At 43.2% G+C, this 23,994-nt stretch overlaps 1 protein-coding gene across 2 annotated transcripts in view; it reads right to left on the reverse strand.

Moving 5' to 3' along the window:
- The window catches only part of atg4b (autophagy related 4B, cysteine peptidase), a 45,394-nt gene that overhangs the window by 6,974 nt on the left and 14,426 nt on the right, over positions 1–23,994 (reverse strand). The window contains exons 2-9 of one of the 2 annotated variants that reach the window (XM_055645937.1): positions 22,497–22,598; positions 13,217–13,288; positions 11,269–11,367; positions 10,845–10,946; positions 8,832–8,904; positions 5,856–5,935; positions 4,133–4,332; positions 2,151–2,229 (exon numbers count right to left, since the gene is read on the reverse strand). In XM_055645937.1, coding sequence (XP_055501912.1) covers positions 2,151–2,229; positions 4,133–4,332; positions 5,856–5,935; positions 8,832–8,904; positions 10,845–10,946; positions 11,269–11,367; positions 13,217–13,288; positions 22,497–22,598 — 807 coding nt within the window. The remainder of the gene's footprint in view (positions 1–2,150; positions 2,230–4,132; positions 4,333–5,855; positions 5,936–8,831; positions 8,905–10,844; positions 10,947–11,268; positions 11,368–13,216; positions 13,289–22,496; positions 22,599–23,994) is intronic. The other variant, XM_055645938.1, reaches the window with a different exon arrangement.

Below are 23,994 nucleotides of genomic sequence, written 5' to 3' on the forward strand. Positions count from 1 at the left end.
CAGGATGCAACAAAGCATGGTTTGGGAACAGCTCCATCCAAGGCTGCAAGAAATTTCAGAGAATTGTGGTAGCAGCCCACACCATCACACAAACCAACCTCCCTTCCATTGACTCTCATCTACACTTCACGCTGCCTCGGCAAGGTCAGCAACATAATCAAGGACGAGTCTCAACCCCATCACTCCATTTTCTCCCTCTCCCATCAGGCAAGAGGTACAGAAGTGTGAAAATGCATATCTCCAGAATCAGGGACAGTTTCTTCTCAACTGTTACCAGGCAACTGAACCATCCTATTAACAACTAGAGAGCAGTCCTGAGCTACTATCTACCTCATTGGAGACCCCTGGACTGTCTTTAATCGTACTTTATTTGACTATCTTGCGCTAAATGTTATTCCCTTCATCATGTATCTGTATACTGTGAATGGCTCGATTGTAATCATGTATAGTCTTTCCGCTGAGCACACAACAAAAAAGCTTTTCACATAACAATAAATCTAAACTCCTCTGCCTAGCGGAACTTATCCTCACCCTCTACAACTTCTCTTTCGACTCCCCTCACTTTCTCCAAGTTAAAGATATAGCTATGGGCACTCGCATGGGCCCCAGCTATGCCTGCCTTTTTGTTGATTACGTCAAACAGTCCTTGTTCCAGGCATACATTGGCTCTATCGTCCAAATCTTTCCCCAGTTGATGACTACATTGGGACTACCCTCAGCACCCGTGCAGAGCTCATGAATTTATTAACTTCCATCACCAACTTCCACCCTACCCTCAAATTCACGTGGACTATCTCAACACATTTCTCCCCTTTCTTGATCTCTCTGTCGCAATCAGAGGAGGCAGACTATCAACTGGCATATACCACAAACCTACCACCTCCCACAGTTATCTTCCCAACCTGCCTCTTGAAGAGATGCTATCCTCTACTCTCAATTCTTTCCTCTTCATTGCATTTGCTTCCAAGATGCGATTTCCGTTCGTTACTGAAAGTGATTTCCTCTGGCTGTCATAGATGGATCCCTCACCCATGTCCCTTCAGTATCCCACAGTTCTGCGCTCGCTCCCTGTCCCCCCCAGACACAACAAGGACAGAATTCCATGAGGTTTCACATTAAACATATCATCCTCCAACATTTCCGTCACCTCCAACATGATTCCACCACTAATCACATCTTCCTCAGACTGCTCCTTCAGCAGCACATCATAGCTTACAATTAGCTAGGGTAGCTTACAACCCAACAATATGAACATTGAATTCTCCAATTTTAGGTAACTTAGGTAACCCGAACTTGCACCGGCTTCTTTCCCACCCCTTCCACCAAACGTCCTTCAGCTTGCTTTACAGTTCGTAACTACTATGTATATCTTTTGGGCTCTGCAAGGAATCCACCAACCACCGTGATTTATTCAGCCCCCTTTTCTCTTCCAGTTTTTCCCCCACTCCCCCCTGCATTGTTGATCTTTTTCATTGGCACATCTTCCCCAGCCAACAATGGGCCATTATGGACTCCACTCCTGAGGTCATCTGTAGCCGGCCCTGATTAGTTTTGGCCTTTTCTCGCCTCCAGTTTCCCCCATCCCCCACCCACCTCTACCTTTCAGTTTGAAGAAGGGCTCCCCAAACATCATCTATTCCTTTTCTTCAGAAATGCTGCCTGACCCACTGCTCCAGCATTTTGCTTACTCCAGCATTTTGTGTCTATCTCCAAGGTTGAGACAGATCAGGTGATAAGGAGCAGGAGTACTGACCATTGCTGAGGTATTTTATAGTAACAGTGAGAAAGAGATAGAATCATAGTGGAGTTTACCAGAGGCTGGAAAATTCAATGTTCATTCTAAGAGGTTGCAAAGTGCTAGATGAAGGATAAGATATTGTACTTCTGGTTTACGTTGGGTCTCACTATGGCTTTGATGGAAGCTGCAAACAGAGTTGCTGAATTATTCCAGCATTTTTGTTTCAGATTACAGCATGTGCAATTTTTATTTGTTTACTCATTATCCACTTAAGTCACAAGGCCCATTATCTGACGCTGCTGACACAACATTTTCTATCGCCCTAATACCACTAAAAATTCACCGTGTTTTAAATCTACTGAAATTTACAGCAGCCATTTAGGTATAACAGGAATAAAGATACATTACTGACCTACGAAGCCGATAAAATAATGGGCACTATTTGGCTTTCCACCAATGACTCCTAGAGATTGTGGCAACATAAAGCATTTCTGAAAAACAAACTCTGATTAATTAATGAAACGGACATGGATGCAGTCCCAAGGAGGGAGAGAGATAACGGAAGCAAATGATCGATACAATGGGATATTATTGCAGGAACCTCTCAAAGAAGGAACGGTTGGAGCAGTTTAGGGAATTGCAGTGGTCAGGGGTTTGACAACTTAAGGCACAGTGAAGCAACGAGCGGTCCAAATGGTGGAGTGCAAATAACTTGTGAAGCTTGTGGGGGTGGAGAACGTTTTCAAATGTGAATGAGTAATTTTAAAAATACGCATTACCGTTTTAAAAATAAGGCTTTGTCAAACCAGCACACATTATGCACAGGGCTACAAGTAAATGGGACAGTCTTGAGAAGGGTCTCAACCCAAAACGTCACCAATTCCTTCTCTCCAGAGGTGCTGAGTTACTCTAGCATTTTGTGTCTAAGTAAATGGACTTGATGTGTTAACAGTGAGAGTCAGGAGATGCAAGCATGACCTTCTGTTATGGGAAATATAGAGGATGACTGTCTGACAGAATTACATTGAAATAGTCAAATATCAAAACAAAGCCATGGATGGGTGTTTCCTCACGCAGCAGAGGAACAGAGGGTGAGGGTGGAGATGTAAGTGGAATTAGGAGGTCTTGGCCATGGAGGGAATATGGAGTTGGAAGCTCAATGTTGGGACTAACAATCTGGTTGAGATTCAGACAGTGTCGAGGGAGAGAGTTGGAATCGGTGGCTAGAGAATGGAGTTTCTGGTGTGGACTGAAGCCAGTGGTTTCAGTGTTCCCAACATTTGTGCTTATCCCGCTGTATTCATCAGACAAGGCAATGAATAAATTGGTGACACAGAACTGGCTGTCATCAATACTCTTTTCAGGCAACAGTGGATTAGAAATAGAAAGTCAAAACCCAATCCTCCTGTTAGGAAGATGTGGTGTGGAGGTTATTTGCTGAGGAGGCGGTGATGAAGGAAAAGCTAAACTCTGGTCTGAGGTGTTGTACTTTAGGAGGTCAAATGCAAGAGCCATAGCTGCAGTGAATGGAAGGAACCTGAGGTGCATTAATGTACAATAGCATCATTATCCTTTAGAGTGGCAATACAAGTGGATAAGGTGGTAAAGAAAGCGTCCAGCCTTCAGTCAGGGCATTGAGTATAATAGTCAGGAAGTCATGTTGCAGGCGTATAAAACTTTGGTTAGGTCACATTTAGATGGTGCAGAAAACATTCACCAGAATGTTGCCTGATTAGAGAAGATTAACTAATCAGAGAAGATGTGCAAACTTGTTTCTGGAGCGTCAGAGTATGAGGGGAAACCAAAACATATATATATATATATATGTATATATGAGAGGCAAAGAGTATAGTCAGAACCGATTTTCCAGGGTTGGAATTCTCAAAAATGAGAGTGCATAGATTTAAGGCGAGAGGGGGAAAGCTCAAACGAGGTTTATGAGGCTAGTTTTTTTTTTGTTGAAACACACAGAGTTTTAGGTTCCTGGAACGCATTGCCAGGGGAAGTGGTGGAAGCAAATGCAATAGTGATGTTTAAGAGGCATTTCGACAGGCAGGGAATGGAGAGAGATGTGTCACATGCAGGCAGATGGGGTTAGATTAATATGGCAATATTGGTCGGGAGAGACACCGTGAGTCGTGGGGCCTTTCCGGTGCTCTAGATCAATATGTTCTAGAGTTAACAGTATAAATTAGGAAAAGAACACATTGCAGAAGATTTCCTGGATAGAAAGGTATGGACCCGGATTTGTTCAGCTGCGTTAACCTGCAAGCTAGGAGCAATAAATTACCAAAATCAACAGAGGCCTTCGTGGAGCAACTGCAATCTTTTGTTTTCAAATATGTGCCATACATTTCTAAAGGCAGAATCCCTGGAGCAAAATAAAACCTGTACCTTTAGTGTTTTGATGTATGCCTCATTGATCTCGCTGAGTCCCAGCCTCAAAGGTATTAGCAATACTAATGGTTTCCACAACAGTACATCTTCTGAGGAGCTTGCTCCTGTCGGATACCCGTTGAATGGTCTTGAGCCATCAGCCTGAGGGAATGCTGCTGCTGCTGCTTCACACGCACTGTTAGACCGGCACAACATCTCTAGTACAAAGCAAGGAGTGAAGTGTGGCTTTCAAACAGGCCAAGAAATTGCAAACAAACAACCCACAGGATTACAGGAAGGAGGGTTAAGTATAACTCTTGTATATTCTCATTGGGCCAACTTGTTTCCTTCTGTGCTTTAACTATTCTGAGGACTTATTAGCAATGCCCGTGTGCAGTGCAAGACAATATATTCAACCCCTTTTTAATGTCATAGAGTCAAGCAGCACTGAAACACGTGCACCTTTCTGCCTACCTTGTCTATGCTGACCAATCTTTGGCATACTAAGCTAGCCCTGTTTGCCCACATTTGGCCCATATCCCACTAAATCCTTCCATTCATATATTTTTCCAAATGTCTTTTAAAAGTCATAATTGTATCCTATACTATAGATTCCTGTTGCAGCTCTTTCCAGATATGATCCAGAGTGAAATATGTGCCCCTGATGTCCCTAATAAATCTCTCCCATCACAGCTAAGCCTACGCCCTCTAGTTTTAAAATCCTCAACCTTGCGTAAAAAGGTGAGTTCACTTTATCTATACCCCTCATCATCTTGTACACCCCAATAAGGTCACCCTTTAGTCCCCTATGCTCCAAAGAGAAATGTCCCAGCCTACCCAACCTCTCCCGATAATTGAAGCCTGCAAGCCCAGGTAACACCTGATGATCTCTGCTGCACCCTTTCTAACTTAATGATATCCTTCCTACAGCTGGGCAAGCACAACTGCATACAGCACTCCAAGTGTGGTTTCACCAACAACTTGTGTAGCTGCATCATGATGTGCCAACTTTTGTTCTACCATTGATCATGGTTTAAAGAGAAGTTCTGTATCTGTGCAATTCCATATAAATTAGTAATTTCTTCCTGGTCACAGCCTTCCCACCAGTCGTAAGGCATGTTCAGTGTCTGATGGAGTGTTCTCCCCTTGCATTCATGACCATAACTCAGCAATGTTCAGTGAGCTCAGTATCATCCTGGATTAGCTACCCAGCTTGATTGAGATCTCATCCAGCCTCATAGCCAGTCCCTCCTTCTCCCACCAGTGCACTATTCCTGTAGTGTGTCCCTCGGGTCACTGTAGTAACGTCAAAGGTTCTTCGAATAGCACTCCCCGAAACCCACACAAGCCAGTTCACACCCTGTAGCCATAGAAAATTACATTGTCATTATTTTATTACCACTGGGTAAAAATCTTAGGAATCCCCAGCTGCAGTGTTTTAAAGTGACAGCTCACCAATTTTATACGGTCATTTAAGGAAGTGTTAAATACTTGCTTTTCCAGTGGTATTCACATATAGTGCATGACTTTAAAAAAAACTATTCTCAAGGTCGTAACAGTATTCACTTTGGTCAGTATTTAGATTTATGACAATTTGGCTATACTGTCAGCACTGTTCGGAAAGCAGAATCACAGGATGATATTTTAATAAGGTGTTCCTTTAATAAATGTGAATGTTAAGAAATGAGAAAATTGACAACTGGAGGTAATGTTTGGTAACATTACCTGTGGAAATACTCACTGATGCTGTCGATTATTACGGTATTATCCATTGCCACGTGAACTGCCAATGAACTCCAGTTGTCAAAAAATGTCAGCTTCCTGAAACAAGGTGAATATTGTTATTAAATGTAAATCATGATAAACAAAAACACACATACATGCATACAATGTCATGTAGATCAGTCCCAGCCCTGCTGAATTCCCAGTCCAGTTGTGCTGGTTTAGCAGAACACCTACATTCAGTCAGCAAGAGTGACCCTCAGCTCCAGTTGGTGGTCAGCATCCCACAGTGACCTACCTTTCGTCTCCTACATTGTTCCAATGAATCTGTATGCAAGAACAGGACCTCGTCTTCCAACTTAGGGCATTGCAGTCCACAGAGCTCAACAATGAATATATATATATTCCAACAATTTATAGAAGTATATAAATAAATTACCTCGACATTTTGACCTAGACATATTGCAGTTTGGTGAGTAAGTTGCTGGTGACACTAAAATTGGAGGAGTTGCAGACACTGTGTGGCACTTTTGGAGGTTAAATGTAAAGGGAGAGTATATAGTTAATGGCAAGTCTCTTAACAGCATTGATATTCATAGCTCACTGAAGGTGGTAGCACAAGTAGATAGGGAGGTAAAGACAGCATATGGCTTGCTTGCCTTCATTACAAGAGGCATTTAATACAAGAGTCAGGAAGTCATAATGCAGATCTCTCTGACCTTGGTTAGGCCGCGTTTGAAGTATTTTGTGCAGTTCTAGTCATCCTGTTGGGAGATGTTTGGGGCAAGCTTTTTTTACACAGAGAATAGTAGGGACCTGGATCGCATTGCCAGGGGTGGTGGTGTAGGCGGATACGATAGTGAAGTTGAAGAGACTTTTGGAAAGGCACATGGAAATGCAAGGAATAGAAACATATGGATCATGCACAGGGAAATGAGATCAGTTTAACTTGGCATAATGTTCGGCATAAACATTGTTTGCCCGTTCCTGTGCTGTACCGTTCTATATTCCTTGAATTCAACCAACCGCATTGAGGCGACAGCCAAAAAAGCACACCAACATCTTTACTTCTTCAGGAGACTGAGGAAATTTGGCATGCCTTCAATGACTCGTATAAATTGTAATTAATTTATTAGCTGAGTTACGTGTCTTTTGTGTCTTTTTTTCGTGTATAGTATTATCTGATTTGATTGGATAACATGTGAACAAAATATATTCACAGTACGTCGGTGCACATGGCAATAATAAACCTAGACTGTTTTGACTCTAACATAAATATGCTCCATAAATCATATTATGAGTACCCTTAAAACCATAAACTCAATTTCTAATCGGACATTCATTACAATGGCATTAACAGTGCTTTAATAGTCTACTCTAATCTTAACCATACTGCAGAAAAACTAACCATCTCATTTGCTCATGTTATTTTTAACCTAATGCTGTCTTTTAGTTAAAGATAAATAATCTGCAACTAATCATATAAAGAACATTTTCAATGGGGGATATGTTTTGCTTATCATAGTACAAATACTCCTAAAGTGTTATGCACAATGTCACTGGCACAACCTTCTTGATCAATATAAAAACATGTTATTTTATGTTATTACTATTTCTTGAAATTGGCTATTTGAGCAGCTAGTTTAATTAATAATGCAATATTGTCAAAAGTTGCTATTCCCACACCAGTTTGAAGAGCAGCAGTTTTAGTCATCCAATACACAACAAAAAAAACCAGAAAACCATAGCAATCTACACAGCAAAACACAAACATGTTGGAATTGTAGACTCACAATGCCAGTTAATCAGCATTGCTGTTCAGCTGGGCCTCAGGGGCAGCCTAACCATTGCTCAGTATGACCAGGGAAAGTGTGATAGAGGATGCCAATTCTTTACCATTTAGGCAATGTGGTCCAATCACAGTGGGAACTCCTAACAAACCATTGTCTTTCCCTACCTCCTAGGACCCAGACCCTTGTCAAAATAGAATAGACATCCATCTTATAAATTTGACGACCAACTGCAAACACTCGATGCTTCATACTTGCTTTCTCACATCTGAATAATGCCCCATATTGTTAAAAAAATATTCTCCTTCTCAGCATGTGCAAGGCTGGAAGAGAAAGGTTAGCACATTACGCGCATTCTTACCACTCGAAAATTAATTTGCAAACTAAAATTAGATTTTTTTAAATATTATGCTGCACTTTGCCATTCAAATTATGTATTTTTATCACATTTTAAGTATTCTTTGTGCAGTTAAATTATCTTTATATCATGACTGATGCAGCAACGTTTCTAAATTAACCACCAAATTGCCAAAACAATTCCTAGCCCAATCCCCAACTAATTCAGACCTTTAACATCAGAACAGGCACTGAGAACAAAGTGTGGTTGAAAATTTTTGATCTGTTAAAATTAGCACAAGATTAAGGATTCTTGAATGGAACAAGATGACAGTGAATGAACTACCTGGTCAGTGGTAGGTTCCAGCAAAGAGCAAGGATAAACAGCTCATGGATGAGCTGGAGCAAGGGGCAAAGAGAGATGACACATTTTCACTGAGCAAATGAGAAACTTAATTTATGTTTCAGATTTATTGCATGGTAGACATGGTAGATAAAAAATTTAGCATCCCATGGGGATTTTGTAAACATTATTTACAGTTCTTTAAAAAAATAGAAATCTCTACAGTATGAAATCCTTCGCCATGTCTTGTCATGTAACTAACTCTTTCTATAAGACCTTTTGCTGAAATTAAGTCAGTTTCTATACACTGGGCCAAACGCATCAAATTTGTAGATAGATCCAGTGAGATATCACAAGTATATCAGTAGTTTAAAATTCGAAAACCATATTAGAACAGACTTAGGCTCAACACAAAAGCATAAAAAAATTAGGCATATTTTCAAGAGGAAAGCCATCGTTGTACAGTTATGCAGAAGACTATTTACATTCGCAACACTCACGTGCTGCTGAAGCAAGTCATACTTACTTCAATACCTGGGCTGCAGTGTTTGGTCCGTACCACTGGCCAATTGACTTCCCTTCTCCGACTCCCATTTGAGCTAATTCAGGATAAGAGAAACAATCACTATGTTTATTTTCCTAGATGCAAATTTCCAATCAATCACTCTCACTGTACCATTCAAGTCAACATTACTGGGGAAAAAGAATAGGTGACATTTCAGGTAAGAACCCTTCTTCAGTCTGAAGAAAGGTTCTGACCATAAACGTCACCTATTTGTTTTCTCCAGTAATGCTGCCTGACCCACAGTGTTACTCAAGCATTTTCAGAATCAGAATCAGATTTTATTCACCAAGTATGTTTTGCAACATACGAGGAATTTTACTGGCCAGGTCAGTATGTGACGAATAAACTTAACTTGACTTGAGTCATACAATTAAAAGCAACAGACTCAAAAACACATTTTAACATGAACATCCACCACAGTGACTCCTACACATTCCTCACTGTGATGGAAGGCAAAATAAAGTTCAAGGCCTTCCTTTTGTTCTTCCTCGGTCGGGGGCCTCGAGCCCTCCATTGACGAGACGGTCTTGACTCCCGTAGCCGGCGGCATTCGGGCCCTCCGCGTCGCTGCGTTCAGCTCCTGCATCGGGGAGTTATCAGCTCCCCCGCGTCAGGCAATCAAACCTCGCGTCGGGGCTGGTCAAACGTTCTGCGGCATTGGAACTCCCGACTAGCCTCTCTCTCGAGCCTGCGAGCCCTTGATGGTAAGTCCGCAGGCCGCGGTGGGAGCGATCCCAGGCAAGGGATCAGCTCTGATGTTAAGTCCGCGCCCCGTGGTGGGGCTCACGACAGTCCGAGGAGGCTTCCAGCTCCAGCGATGATAGGCCGAAGAGCCCGGAAAATGTGATCCGAAAATCAATCACATCTCCGGGAAGGTAAGAACTTGAAAAAAAGTTTCCCCCATCCCCCACATAAAACAAACCGAAGTACATTAAAACAAACTCTTAACAGATGCTAAAAATAACAATAAGATGAAAAACGAACAGACTGCCGGCAGGGCTGGCCATCTCCACGGCGCCCCCAATGGTCAAATGCAGTTCCTTCCTATGCACCTCTTATTTTGATCTTTATTTATTCAAACAATGTGGGCATTGTTGACAAGATTAATATTAATTGTTTATCTTCAATTGTGCCCAAGAGGATTCCACGGCTCTACTGGTGATAATACAAGCCCATTTTTCCCGATTGATTGCAGCAGGTAAAGAAAACGCTTCTCAGCAGTTTATGTCTCCTTCCGATAAGTTGATTACACTGATGGCAGCTAATCTCTGTCCTAAATTGTGGGCATTGGCCTTGATGATAATGGTGATGGTAATGCTTGTGGGGTCCTAAATTCAGCAGAGGTTTTCCCCCACATCAGTAAATGCAGAAATGGGGCAGTTTGGAGACTACCTGTTGTTTAGACCTCAAAACAGAGGATGGATATTCAACCTTTGAAATGAGGACAATGAAAGTTCACATGAATGCTGTCCGATTTGTGGCAATTCAAATACAGTTCTAATTTTGTAATGTTTTTAAGTAGCTAGCCAGCCATTTACACATCAGGCAAAACCTAAAATCATTTCACTATTTGGACCAATATAACGTTTAAACATGCTGGCTGCAGCATTTTAAGTGTTCTGCTTACTTTGGGTAGTAAAACACAGAAATCACTGGGGGAGCGGGAGGGAAGGGGAGAAAGAGGTGCAAGTCTAGGTTGGGCACACGAAGGAGGGGGGATGAAAGGGAGAAAGGAGAGGGGGCGGAATTGTTACCCAAAAATTGGACAATTCAACATTTATACCGTGTAAGAAGGAACTGCAGATGCTGGTTCAAACCGAAGGTAGACACAAAAAGCAGGAGTAACTCAGCGAGTCAGACAGCATCTCTGGAGAAAATGTATAGGTGACATTTTGGGTCGAGACCCTTCTTCAGACTCTATTTTCAACATTTATACTATTGGGTTGTAAGCTACCCAAGCAGTAAATAGCTCACCTATTTGATGAATGGAGTAGTAGCTGTCCTTTTTGTCAAGAAATGCATTCAATACATTGTAATATTCATCCCTTTGCTGCTTCCCATTTACCCATCTCCAGTCTATAAAGAAAAGGAAGACAATATAAACAAAAATGGACAAATTCTACTGAAAGCTGCAAGAAACAAATTTTGACAGAACAGGAATATTGCAATATTTCGTGCTTCCCTTAGTACCACAAGGAAGGAAAGTGGAGATACCTCTTGGTTTACCTTTATGAATGGAAAATGTAAACAGTAAATTCCATCCTCAGCCCCAATTTCTAACTATTTACAGATAAAAACAAAAAGCTTAAACAATTCATTACTCCACCATAAAGTTACTACCTTCCCCATCTGCCCAAATGATTCCGATCCATAGGTTGAACCAGTTAATGAAACTCACCTCGACCCAAATGTCTGCAGATAAGGGCCTGAGCCAAGATCATCTGTCCACATCGCAACATGCAGCCCCAGCCATTGTCAGAGGTTGGCCCTGTGCCTCCTGCTCACAACAGAAGAATGTAAGTTAATAATGACGACATGCAATGTTTCTGACACAAATGAGGAATACTTTTTATTATCATAATCATAACCTTTTCTGGAGAACTGCAATGAAGAAATCCAGGCAGAGGATAAACAACCACAATAAAATCTTACTCACAGATGCCGAGAAATTTTACAAAGACGTGCAGAAAATGGCAACACTAACTCTAACACTGGATCAAACACCCAGACCAAGCTTTTAATTGCAAACAAAAACAGAAAATGCCAGAAATAGTCAGCAAGTTAGGCGTCAGCTATGAAAAGAGAAGCACAGTTAATGTTTCAGATAAAAGAGTTTTCATCAGAACTCTGAAGGGAAACTTTAATTTTTTCACTTCACAGATCCTGCAGGTTTCCAGATTTTGTTTTTTTAATTAATTTCAGGGTTCGTTTTTGTCAAAAAGAGCTTGAACACAGCTTAAAGATAAATTTTATATCTCCCTATTTTCAATCCTCCTACGTTGACATCATCACTGACCTTTACAAAAGCTGTCATCTACATTATTTGGGAATGAGGGGAGAATAAAATGGGAATGGTGTTGGTATAAATGGTTGATTGTCAGCATGGAGTCAGTGGACAGAAGGGCCGGTTTCTTTACTTTATGACTATTAATATATGTTTTGTTTAAGGAAGAACTGCAGATGCTGGAAAATCGAAGGTAGACAAAAATACTGGAGAAACTCAGCGGGTGAGGCAGCATCTGTGGAGCGAAGGAATAGGTGATGTTTCGGGTTGAGACCCTTCTTCAGACTGATGTGGGGGTGGGGGGAGGGGGGAGGGAAGAAGAAAGGAAGAGGCGGAGACAGTAGGCTGTGGGAGAGCTGGGAAGGGGAGGGGAAGGAGGGAGAAAGCAAGGACTACCTGAAATTAGAGGTCAATGTTCATACTGCTGGGGTGTAAACTACCCAAGCGAAATATGAGGTGCTGCTCCTCCAATTTGCGGTGGGACTCACTCTAGCCATGGAGGAGGCCCAGGACAGAAAGGTCGCATTCAGAATGGGAGGGGGAATGCTGAGCCACTGGGAGATCAGGTTGGTTAATGCGAACTGAGCGGAGGTGTTGGGCAAAGCGATTGCCAAGCCTGCACTTGGTCTCACCGATGTAGAGCAGTTGACACCTAGAACAGCGGATGCAATAGATGAGGTTGGAAAAGGTGCGGGTGAACCTTTGCCTCATCTGGAAAGACTGCTTGGGTCCTTGGATGTAGTCGAGGGGGGAGGTAAAAAGACAAGTGTAGCATTCCCTGCGGTTGCAATGGAAAGTACCAGGGGAGGGTGTGGTTTGGGTGGGAAGGGACAAATTGACCAGGGAGTTATGGAGCGAGCAGTCTCTGCAGAAAGCTGAAAGGGGAGGAGATGGAAAGATGTGGCCGGTATCTATTTTGTTTAGTTTCGAGATGCAGAGAGGAAACAAGCCCTTCGGTCCATCAAGTCAGGCTGACCGGCGATCCCCTTACATTAACACTACCCTACACACACTAGAGACAATTTACAATTTTACTAAGCCAATTAACCTACAAACCTGTACGTCTTCGGAGTGTGGGAGAAAACCAGAGTTCCCAGGGAAAAGCCATGCAAGTCACAGGGAGAATGTACAAACTCCATACAGACAAGCACCCGTAGTCAGAATCGAACCCAGGTCTCTGGCGCTGTAAGACAGCAACTCAATCGCTGAGCCACCATACTGCCCTCTGTTCTTATTTAGTGTTGCTCAATATCTGAACAATGTGCAGAATATTCCTTTAAAGAAGTGCACTATGGTTTTACAAACCAATGAGTTTTAGCTGTAAAAGATGATAAGTACCTACCAATAGGAGAGAAATTTTTCCTGTAGGTAAACCAGAGTCGTGAAGTGACGTCTGCAAATATCTCATCTTTATCTAATAAAAAAAAGAAGACTCAGAATAAAAGAGCCAATGGACATGGTGATACAGCTCTCATCTCCCCTCTAACCCTTCTATCAAAAACTAGATTTATGCCTGCTGGTTTTCCAACCGACTTCTAAGGGAAGTCCTACATATTTATTCTTTTAGGGCCCCCACCATAATTTTAAATACCTCAATTAAAATTTACGCCCAATTTCCTAAATTCCGGAGAGAATTACTAATTTATGCAATTTTTTCTCATGGCTATAATTTCCCAGTTCTGGCAACATCCTCGTAAATCTCCTCTGCACTCTCTCCAATGCAAATTACATATTTCTTGTCTCATGGTGATCAGAACTATGTGCAGAACACAAACTCTGGTACACATTTCCTGCACAGCTTATCTTATACTCAGAGGCCAGCTATACAGCATCACATCTAAATTGTTCTTTTAACCACATTCTTGACCTAACCCTACCTCAGCAATGGAACACTACAGACTACCTCTCGCACTACTGTAGACACTGGTGCCACCACACAATTTTTCTAGTTGTGTTGCGCAATAAAACAAAACATGGTGCAAAGTTATTTTTCTCTTTCAAATTTATGCATAATTTATATTTCTGTGTGTTCTATGAGTCTATGTGCTTGTGATGCTGTTGCAAGATTTTCATTGTGCTTGTACCTTGCTGTAATTGAACGAATGACAATAAACTCGATTTGACTTGATCACCCTGCTATTTTTAAGGAACAGTCCAAGATACCCCTGTTCCTCCATACTACTACATTTTCTCCTTTGTCTTGCCTAATCTTGCTTTGTTTTTTCCCCCAAATGCATTAGCTAACACATGTCTGGATTTTATTATAGTTGCTACTTTTCTGCCTAACCGACCAGAACATATATATCTCTCTGCAGCTTGATGTTTTCTTCCTCACTGTCCACCAGAGGCCAATTATTGCATCATTCACTGCAGGAAGACTGGTTAATGGATAAATGCAGTCATATCCTGGACCTCTTCTTGGGTTCCTTCCGATTACACCATTTACAGCAGGGAACGGAGCTTCATTTACAATCTAGACCATTTTTCATATACTGTATTTCCCGGCGAAGAAGACGCACCTACGTCGAAGACTCACCCCATTTTGAGTTGCTAAATTTTGAAAAAAGGCTGGCGGGCCAGAATCAAGGGTTTGGTTCAAGGAGGCCACATCTTCGCCTGTCCCACAATGCGCTGTGAGATTCAGGTGACAGAAGGCGCTGAGGTGGCGGCCGGTTCTGCTGTCCCGTCCCGGCGGTCGCTCGCATCCGCCCAAGCCACTGAGTGAATGAATGAGTTGCTGGCATGATCCCCGACCCCCTCCTTCTCAACGTTCCTGCCCTCCCCGCAACTTTACCCCTGGCGGCCGAGCCAAGTTTACTACTTCGTGCAGCCCAGGCCGTGTTGACCCGGGCCAGATTCCCCACACGCTGTGCAAGGAAATACGTTAGTTAAACTATTTTTGTACATGGTATGATTAGTAAGTTTACAGATAACGCTAAAATAGATGGTAACGTAGACAATGGAGACGATTATCAAAAATGGCCGCAGGATCTTGATCAGCTGGACAAGTGGGCCGAAGAATGGCTAATCGAGTTTAATTCAGTTAAGTGTGAGATGTGGTATTTGGATTGTCAAACCAGGGCAGGATCTTCACAGTGAATAGTAGGGCCCTGGGGATTTTTGTTGAGCAGAGACATAGGAATGCAAGAACACACTTCCCCAGGTTGATAGGGTGGTGAAGAAGGCTTTTGGCATGTTGGCCTGCATCAGGAAATTGAGTGTTGAAGTTGGGACATTTTGTTATAGTTGTACAAGATATTAGTGAGCCTAAACATGGAATAGCGTGTTGAGCTCTCGTCACCTCACTAAAGGAAAGACGCCATTAAGCTGAAAAGAGTGCAGAGAAGAACTACGAGGATGTTGCCAGGACTCGAGGGACTGAGCTTCACGGAGAGGTTGGGCAGGCTAAGAGTTTATTCCTTGGAGCGCAGAAAGCTGAGGGGTGAATTTATAGAGGAGCGTCATGAGGGGAATACAGAGGGTGAAAGCACAGAGGCTTTTACCCAGGCTAGGGAAATCAAGAAGCACACGGCATAATTTTAAGGCGCGAGTGGAAAGATTTAATAGGAAACAGAATATTGGGTATATGAAACGAGCTGCCAGATGAAGTTTAATGAGCAGGTACAATTATTACATTTAATAGACATTTGCACAGACACATGAATAGAAAAGGGATATGGGCCAAATGGACTAATTTATATGAGGCATGATGGCCGACATGTATAAATTGGGCCGAATGGCCTGTCTCTTTAATGTGGTGACTCAAAGACTAATTTTTGGCAAACTGCCAGATTAAAACAGAAACATTGATTAATAATGCATATAAATGTAACCTGGGATTCAAATGTATTAATTCATTTCAAGGATTGGGGCTGTTATTTAATCGTTACACTTTTAAGCTTGAAGAAATGAGATTTGAATTGATTAATTGAAAGATATAGCATGGAAACAGGCCCCGAGGCCTACTAAGTCCACACCGGCCATCGATTAGTAAATCATTTCTGTGCAATGTTTCCAGGGAGGAACTTAAACAATTTGACAAAGCAACAATGAAAGAGTGGCAATATATAGTCAAGTCTTTATACTTGTAACTTGCAATTACAATGGATTAATGGATCATTGCTGTGCATTTAGTACATGCTGCAACCATGATGGTTTTGGTGCTCGAAAAAATCAATGTTTAAGGTGTTGATGAAACAATCTATTTCTCCTGAATAGTGTTTACTGTAATTGCAGCTGAAGATTATTCCACCATATCCCAGATTTGTATTTTGTACAGTGAAGGGTCTTTGGGAAGCATTGTTAATATTTATTGCCTGACATTCGCTTGTTACCTTTACATTTATGTGGCTAGACATTTAAGTGGTGACCCATTGGAAGCTGATGCTGTATATATGAAACATTAATATAACTAAATAAAATGTCAGGAGAAACTGCTTAGCCAATACTGCCCAGCATTTACAAGGCATTCATGCTATTGATCAATCAAAACCTGAACGTTATTCACACTGCAGCCAAGCACAAATTGTTTCAGTATTTGAGATGAAAGTGAAAATGAACACAGCGCTCAACACAGTGACACAGCAGTAGAGTTGCTGTTTTACAGTGCCAGATCCTGACCTCTGGTGCTGTCTGTACGGAGTTTGTAAATTCTCCCTGTGACCACGTGGGTTTTATCCGGGTGCTCCGGTTTCCTCCTACATTCCAGAGATGTGCAGGTTTGTCAGTTAATTGGCTTCTGTAAAATTCTCCCTAGTGTATAGGATAGAAGTAATGTACGGGGGATTGTTGGTCTGTGCGGATTCAATGGGCTGAAGGGCCCGTTTTCACACTGTATCTCCAAACTAAACATGCCATTATTAGGAAACATTCCCACTTCTGTCCTCATGATGGAGTGAAGGTCATTGATTAAACAAATGAAGATAGTTGAACTAAGGAAAATGCGCTGTGGAACTCCTCGTGTCATGTCCTGTTGCAGCTGGGAACTGGGATTTGATCTGGAATCCTAGTATTTTGAAGTTAGCTGAACTGTGAGAAGTTTGGAGAAAATTCCAAGTCACTACAAAATGAAAGATTTGCTCCCATTCTGAAAAATTCATGGCCCACGGGTGGGGACCCTCCATCAAGCCTTTCAGGCTACAGACTCCAATTGGTGCTCGAATACCATTTGCTGGCATTGCATAAGCTTTATTTAGACCTTGCAGCCAAATGGTCTTAGGTCAGGTCAGTAGAATGGCTTGTGTATGCTAGGTATGATGCCAGCACATGGAGATTTAGCATGAATTGCACTAACCAATTTTGCTACAGTTCCCTGATGCCAAACTTGCTCAAATATTGCCTCAATATCACTCTGACTGTAACTATGGAAGACATGTCCTTTTGTGTATTAGGTCCACCCTACTTTAGAGGGGTCCGGAGCTCTGTGATTCGAGTAAAAGTCAATCTGAACTTCAGGTTATTAATATGGCTCAATCGCACTTTTCGTGACCGATGACCTTGAGAACAGGGATGATAATTTGACATTGTTAAATTCATTGACATGACATTGTTAGACAATTATTTTCTCTGTCGGGTGAATATTTGTGCTGTAACTATACCAGGACATCTTTACTAGAGGAATGGCTAGACTTACAGTTCAAATTTTCAGCATTTCAGTTAACATGCAACAAGTCGACTCCTTCTGTGTCCAACGCATTAAAATATACCTTGTTTTATGTTTGTTGATGATAGAATAGTACCAATTACAAGGATATTTAGCAATTTGTTCCAAGTTGAAGCTATGATCAATACCAATGGGGATCTCAAGTGGAAGCCGAGATGAATTATTTATTTGGTACTTCTGGCTGAATCTTATTCAGCCATGTTCAGCCAGAAGAGCTGAATAGGTGATCCATATCCACTTCCCCAAGATTTTCATCAATTCAGAAGCCGGTCTCCAGCCAAATTGATTGTTTTTAGCATCAACATTCTGGGCACTGTTGAGGGTGATGCTCCCTCCTGTTTTATTGCCTGCCACCATTCATGGCTAAACGTGACAGGAGAGCAATGCTTCAATCTGATCAAATGGTTCCAACATTTCTCAACTCTGCCTATTGTATGCTGTTCTTTATCTTTTATTAGCATGGACCTGATCCTGTGTTACAGTTGAGTTGAGTGTCACATATTGTGTACCGAAGTACAATGAAAAGATTTTGTTGCATGCTAACCAGTCAGCAGAAAGACAATACATGATTACAATTGAGCCATCCGCAGTGTACTGATACACCTTCATTTTTAGCTATGCTCCCTTGGTGCTGCCCCTGTCATGCCTTTCTACATTTGTCATTGAATTAGGATTGATTTCCTGGCTTAATAGTAAAGGCAGAATGAGGGATATCCCAAGCCAAAAAGTCATACTTGTGATGTACATTTCTAGGGCTGCTGATGGGCCACGACCTCTCCTGGATGCTCCGTTTTGAGTTGCCAGTTCTATTCCAAGTCAATCCCATTTTGCATGATTGCAATACCAGATAAGATGTTGCAGGATGCCCTGAGTGTGGAGAGGGCAGGCACGTGCTGTCAGGGTAGGCAAGGTAGGCACTGTCTACCCTGACTACAATTATAAAATGGTAATTATTAAATATAAATAGTAAAGGCATGGGAGAATTATGCCTATCTAAGATATCGATCTCCTAGGTAGGCATAATTCTCCGTGCCTTTAATCCGCAGTACTTGCAACACGCGAAGGTCTGTGCAGCCCATGTGCCGTCGACGATGCTTCAAGCCGTCAATGACAGGGAGAGCTGAAGGCAGCTGAAATTCTGCCTTTGCATTACTGCGCATGCGCAGCGCAAATTTCTTGGCGGGTTTTTCAAACATAGATTGTAAGAGGATCTTAGGAAACAAAGAGAGAAGAATGGAGTTTGTATACCGATAATGTGGTAAATACATTTCTTGGTGCTATTTGTTTTTAAATACCGTATTTCCCGGGGTGGGGAGGAGAGCTCCTTTCACAGCGTATGGGGAGTGGCCCGGGGTAAAGCTGCGGGGAGGGCTGGAGTGTTGAGAAGGAGGGGGTCAGGGATCATGCCAGTAACCCACTTGCGACGCTCCGGGCGCGGAACCACCGCATTGTGGCCGGGGGGGAGAAGTAGCCCGGGTGGCTGTGAGCAGCCGCCGGGACCGGACAGCTCCTTCTGCCGGCCCCCACTCACCTCTGGCAGTGCTCTCCGTCTGAAAACCACTCTCGTGCCGCTCGCCGGTCTCACTCATGTCAGCCGCTTCCCGCAAATCCTTAAATTCTGACAGCGCAATCAAGGAACCAATTGAGGTTACTCGGCTGTGGGAATTTAAGGATTTGCGGGAGGTAAGAGATGTTCAAACGGAGAGCACTGCCAGAGGTGAGCGGGCCGGCAGAAGGTACTGAAGTGCGGGCCAGGCAGCCGTTCGCAGCCACCCGAGCTGCTTCCCTCCCCAGCCGCAATGCGGTGCCACCGTGCCTGGAGCGCCACGGCAGCGGTGAGTGAATTACTGGCATGATCCCCGACCCCCTCCTTCACAATGCTCCTGCCCTCTCCGTAAATTTACCCCTGGCCAGACTCTCCACACGCTGTGAAAGGAGCTCTCCCCCCAATTGGTCCCTTGAAGTAGTATAAACTTATTCATTCATTCATTCATTCATTCATTCATTCATGCAGGCATTCAATCATTCATTCATTCAATCATTCATTCATTATTGTCATTCAATAAGATCACAACTGATTCAACTTGTGTGCTCCCGATTTTCCCACCATCTATCCACCTGCCGTCACCCTCCACCCCCCACCCATTCAGTAATTCAGAATGAAGGAGATTTGGAAGCCTTGGGCAAATTGAATTGTTACTTTCTTTATTTTTATTTTTTATTTTTACGGAGAGAACAATCTGCGCATGCGCGGTTTAAGATTTTTTTTAACAGCCGACTGACTGCCAACCCTGAGTAATTACTCATGGCACATGCCTGGAAGAGGGATATCTCAACAAAACATGTGTGCCAACGACTTCTATCACTTTTAACTATTGTTACTATCATGAAACTGATGAGTGAATTTTGAATCAGGGCAAATATACTCTGGATAGACAAATGTTAATTCTGGATTGAGATCAGTATTATTTTTTTTGAATCTTTTGGAATTCTCAATAATAATAATAATAATAAATTTTATTTCTGGGCGCCTTTCAAGAGTCTCAAGGACACCTTACAAAAATTTAGCAGGTAGAGGAAAAACATGTAAGGGGAATGAAATAAATAGTAGAGACATGACTAGTACACAAAGTAAATACAGAATTCAATACAAAACACAGTATGACGCAATTAATGCACAGATGAAAAGGGACGGCACGTGGGGCTAAGGATAGGCAGAGGTGAAGAGATGGGTCTTGAGGCGGGACTGGAAGATGGTGAGGGACACAGAATTGCGGATCAGTTGGGGGAGGGAGTTCCAGAGCCTGGGAGCTGCCCTGGAGAAGGCTCTGACCCCAAAACTGCGGAGGTTGGACTTGTGGATGGAGAGGAGACCGGCTGATGTGGATCTGAGGGACCGTGAGGGTTGGTAGGGGGAGAGGAGGTCAGTGAGATATGGGGGGGCCAGATGGTGGAGGGCTTTGTAGGTGAGGATCAGGATTTTGTAGGTGATCCGGTGGGAGATGGGAAGCCAGTGAAGTTGTTTGAGGACTGGAGTGATGTGATGCCAGGATTTGATATGGGTGATGAGTCGGGCGGCTGCGTTCTGGACCAGTTGTAGTCGTTTGATGTAGGTGGAGCTGATGCCAAGGAGAAGTGAGTTGTAATAGTCCAGTCGGGAGGAGAAGAAGGCATGGATGAGTCTTTCAGCAGCGGGCGGTGTTAGAGAGGGTCTGAGTTTGGCGATGTTGCAGAGATGAAAGAAGGAGGTTTTAATGACATGGCGGATGTGAGGCTCAAGGGAGAGGGTGGAATCAAAGATCACGCCAAGGTTGCGGGCCTGGGGAGATGGGGAGACAGTGGTGCTGTCGATGGTGAGAGTGGGGTTATTGATTTTGTTGAGTGTGGCTTTGGAGCCTATGAGGAGGAATTCTGTCTTATCGCTGTTGAGTTTGAGGAAATTATGTTGCATCCAGGTTTTTATAGCTGACAAACAGGAGTTGATATGGGAGTGGGGGGGGGGGGTTGGGGTGGGGGGATTTGGTGCCAAGGTAGATCTGGGTGTCATCAGCGTAACAGGGGAAGTCCAGATTGAAGGGGCGGAGTATCTGACCAAGGGGGGGGAGGATGTAGATGATGAAGAGGAGGGGGCTGAGTACGGAGCCTTGGGGAACACCTTGAGTGACTGTGGCTGTAGCAGAGGTGTGGTTGTGGAGAGAGATGAAGTGGGATCTGTTGGAAAGGTAGGAACGGAGCCAGCTGAGTGCAGAGCCTTCAATGCCGAGGTCTTTGAGTCTGGTGAGCAGGATGTTATGGTTCACTGTATCGAAGGCTGCGCTCAGGTCGAGGAGGATGAGGATGTTGAGGGAACCAGTGTCAGCAGAGGTGAGGAGGTCGTTGAGGACTTTGAGGAGAGCAGTTTCCGTGCTATGGAGGGGGCAAAAGCCAGATTGGAGGGGTTCAAGTAGGTTATACGCAAGGAGGTGGGAATGAAGTTGCGACGCAACGATACGCTCCAGGGTTTTTGAAAGAAAGGGGAGGTTTGAGATTGGGCGGTAGTTAATGAGAGAGGAGGGATCAAGACCAGGTTTCTTTAAGATTGGTGTAACAGCAGCAGTTTTGAAAGCGGAGGGGACAATTCCTTGGGACAATGAGGAGTTGAAGCGATTAGTGAGGTAGGGGCAGAGAACGGGGAGGCAGGACTTCAACAGGGGAGTGGGGAGAGGGTCGAGGGAGCAGGTAGTGGGTTTGGAAGAGCTGATGAGTTTGGAGATTTCAATAGGGGTGACCAGGTCAAACTGGGCGAGGAAGCAGTGTGGAGGAGGGGTAAGGAGGTCAGTAGAGATGTTGAAAGGAGGGGCCTTGGTAGGTGGTGGAGTAGATGCTGGGGAGTCGGGTACAGAGGATAAAGATTGATAGATGGTGCTGATGTTATTAGCGAAAAAGTGGAGGAATGTGTTGCAGAGATCCGGAGTAGAGGTCAATGGCTAATACATTTAATCTGAGATAGATTCTTGGTCTAGGAGTAACATTTTAAATGAACAGATATCAATAAAACTTCCTTTGCCATGAAGAATGAAAACATTTGGAATAATTGATCAGAAAAACCTGCAGATTAGTTGTTGCCTAAATTCAGATGGCTGCGCAGAGCCATTCCAAATATTTCAATGAATCAAATTCAGGTTTCCATACAAAAAAAACCCAACACAGTTAAGTTCTGATCAATACTTTTCCCCTTTAAATAACTGCTTGAAAAGGGAAAAGTTTCAATGCCTGACTGAAATCCTTTGATGATTAGAGTGTCATAAGAACGTTCTAACACAGTTACTCTCATCCAGCAACTACTTAATTTCCAACAAAAAACCCTATGCTTAAGAGATAATCAGCAGAAACCCTCCTAGCCTAATGCTAAGAACAAACCAGCTCCTAGCAACTCCTCTCCCTGGCTACTTGCAAACAACTTTCCCAATCTTTATCCTACCTGTGATTGCACTGTACTTGGTTCCTAAAATCCAAACTGGTTCTTTTGTTTCCGGGAAGTCTTCAAAATCGCCAAACCTCAAAGTATCGTATGTTAGAGTAGCTGCAAAGGAATGACATCAGATAAAGACAATTTCAATCAAAGACAATTTTTCAATTCTGTTGCCGGGTTGTCAAACTTTCCTACCTGAACACAGTAATACATGTTATAATCACAAAACATGACACTGGTTTGCCAGTTTCTTATTTTATTTGGAACTTGAATGAGGTATTAAAGCCATGGATGATGGGGTCCGGAAAGATAAAGCCTGAATGAAAGGGATCACATTAAGATGGCATCGAGGACGAGGGACACTATATCAGCAAAGAGAACATCAGGAGGATTACAGTGGTAAAAAACTTTCACAGCCTATCACAAAACTATACAGAAAAATCATATGGTAATGAGGTCATAAGTGATCGGAGCAGAATTAGGCCATTCGGACCATCAGGTCTATTCGTTATCTCTTCCTCTTATCCCCATTGTCCTGCCTTCTCCCCATAACCCTTGACACCAATATTAATCAAGAATCTATCTATCTATTTCTGCTTCAAAAATATCTATTGGCTTGGTAGGGAGTGAACAGGTAACAAGAAGCAAAATGGAAAATTAGAAATAAAATGATACAGCTAGGATCAGGGGTCTATTGAAAGAAGTCTCAATGAAGAGAAATTTGGGGGTAAAGAGAGACACAGGACACCCAAAGCAGTGCAACACAGGCTCAAAGAGGGGCACTGGCACAGGGAGCAGCCAGTTGCAGAGCACCTGGAGCTGTGCAGCACTGGGAGTACACGTGCCCTGTACCCCACAGTTCCGCGTGCGCCGTGCGTGATAGCTGCATGATCTGCATCATTTCACAGAGCAGAAAGTGCCAGGAGAGGGCGTGGTTTGGGTGGGAAGGAACGATTTGACCAGGGAGTTACGGAGGGAGTTACGGAGGGAGCGGTCTCTGCATAAAGCAGGCAGGGGAGGAGATGGGAAGATGTGGCCAGTGGTGGGATCCCGTTGGTAGACAAAGCTGGAGAAAATCAACGGGTGAGGCAGCATATATGCAACGAAGGAATAGGCGATGTTTCGGGTCGAGACCCTTCTTCAGACTGATGTCAGGGGGGGCGGGAAAAAGAAAGGAAGAGGCGGAGACAGTAGGCTGTGGGAGAGCTGGGAATGGGAGGGGAAGGAGAAAGCAAGGACTACCTGAAATTGGAGAATCCAATGTTCATACCGCTGGGGTGTAAACTACCCAAGCAAAATATGAGGTGCTGTTGCTCCAATTTGCGGTGTACCTCACTCTGGCCATGGAGGCCCAGGACAGAAAGGTCGGATTCGGCTGTTACATTACTGAACTCTGCACCTTGGTGATTGCCAAACCCCCCCCACCCAGACACTCCTTCCCCCAGAAAAATTGCACTACTACTACTGTATGTACGTATATATATTTATTGCTCATTATTCTATGTTC

Source organism: Leucoraja erinacea, chromosome 14 (genome assembly GCF_028641065.1).
Source record: "Leucoraja erinacea ecotype New England chromosome 14, Leri_hhj_1, whole genome shotgun sequence".
Taxonomy (NCBI): domain Eukaryota; kingdom Metazoa; phylum Chordata; class Chondrichthyes; order Rajiformes; family Rajidae; genus Leucoraja; species Leucoraja erinaceus.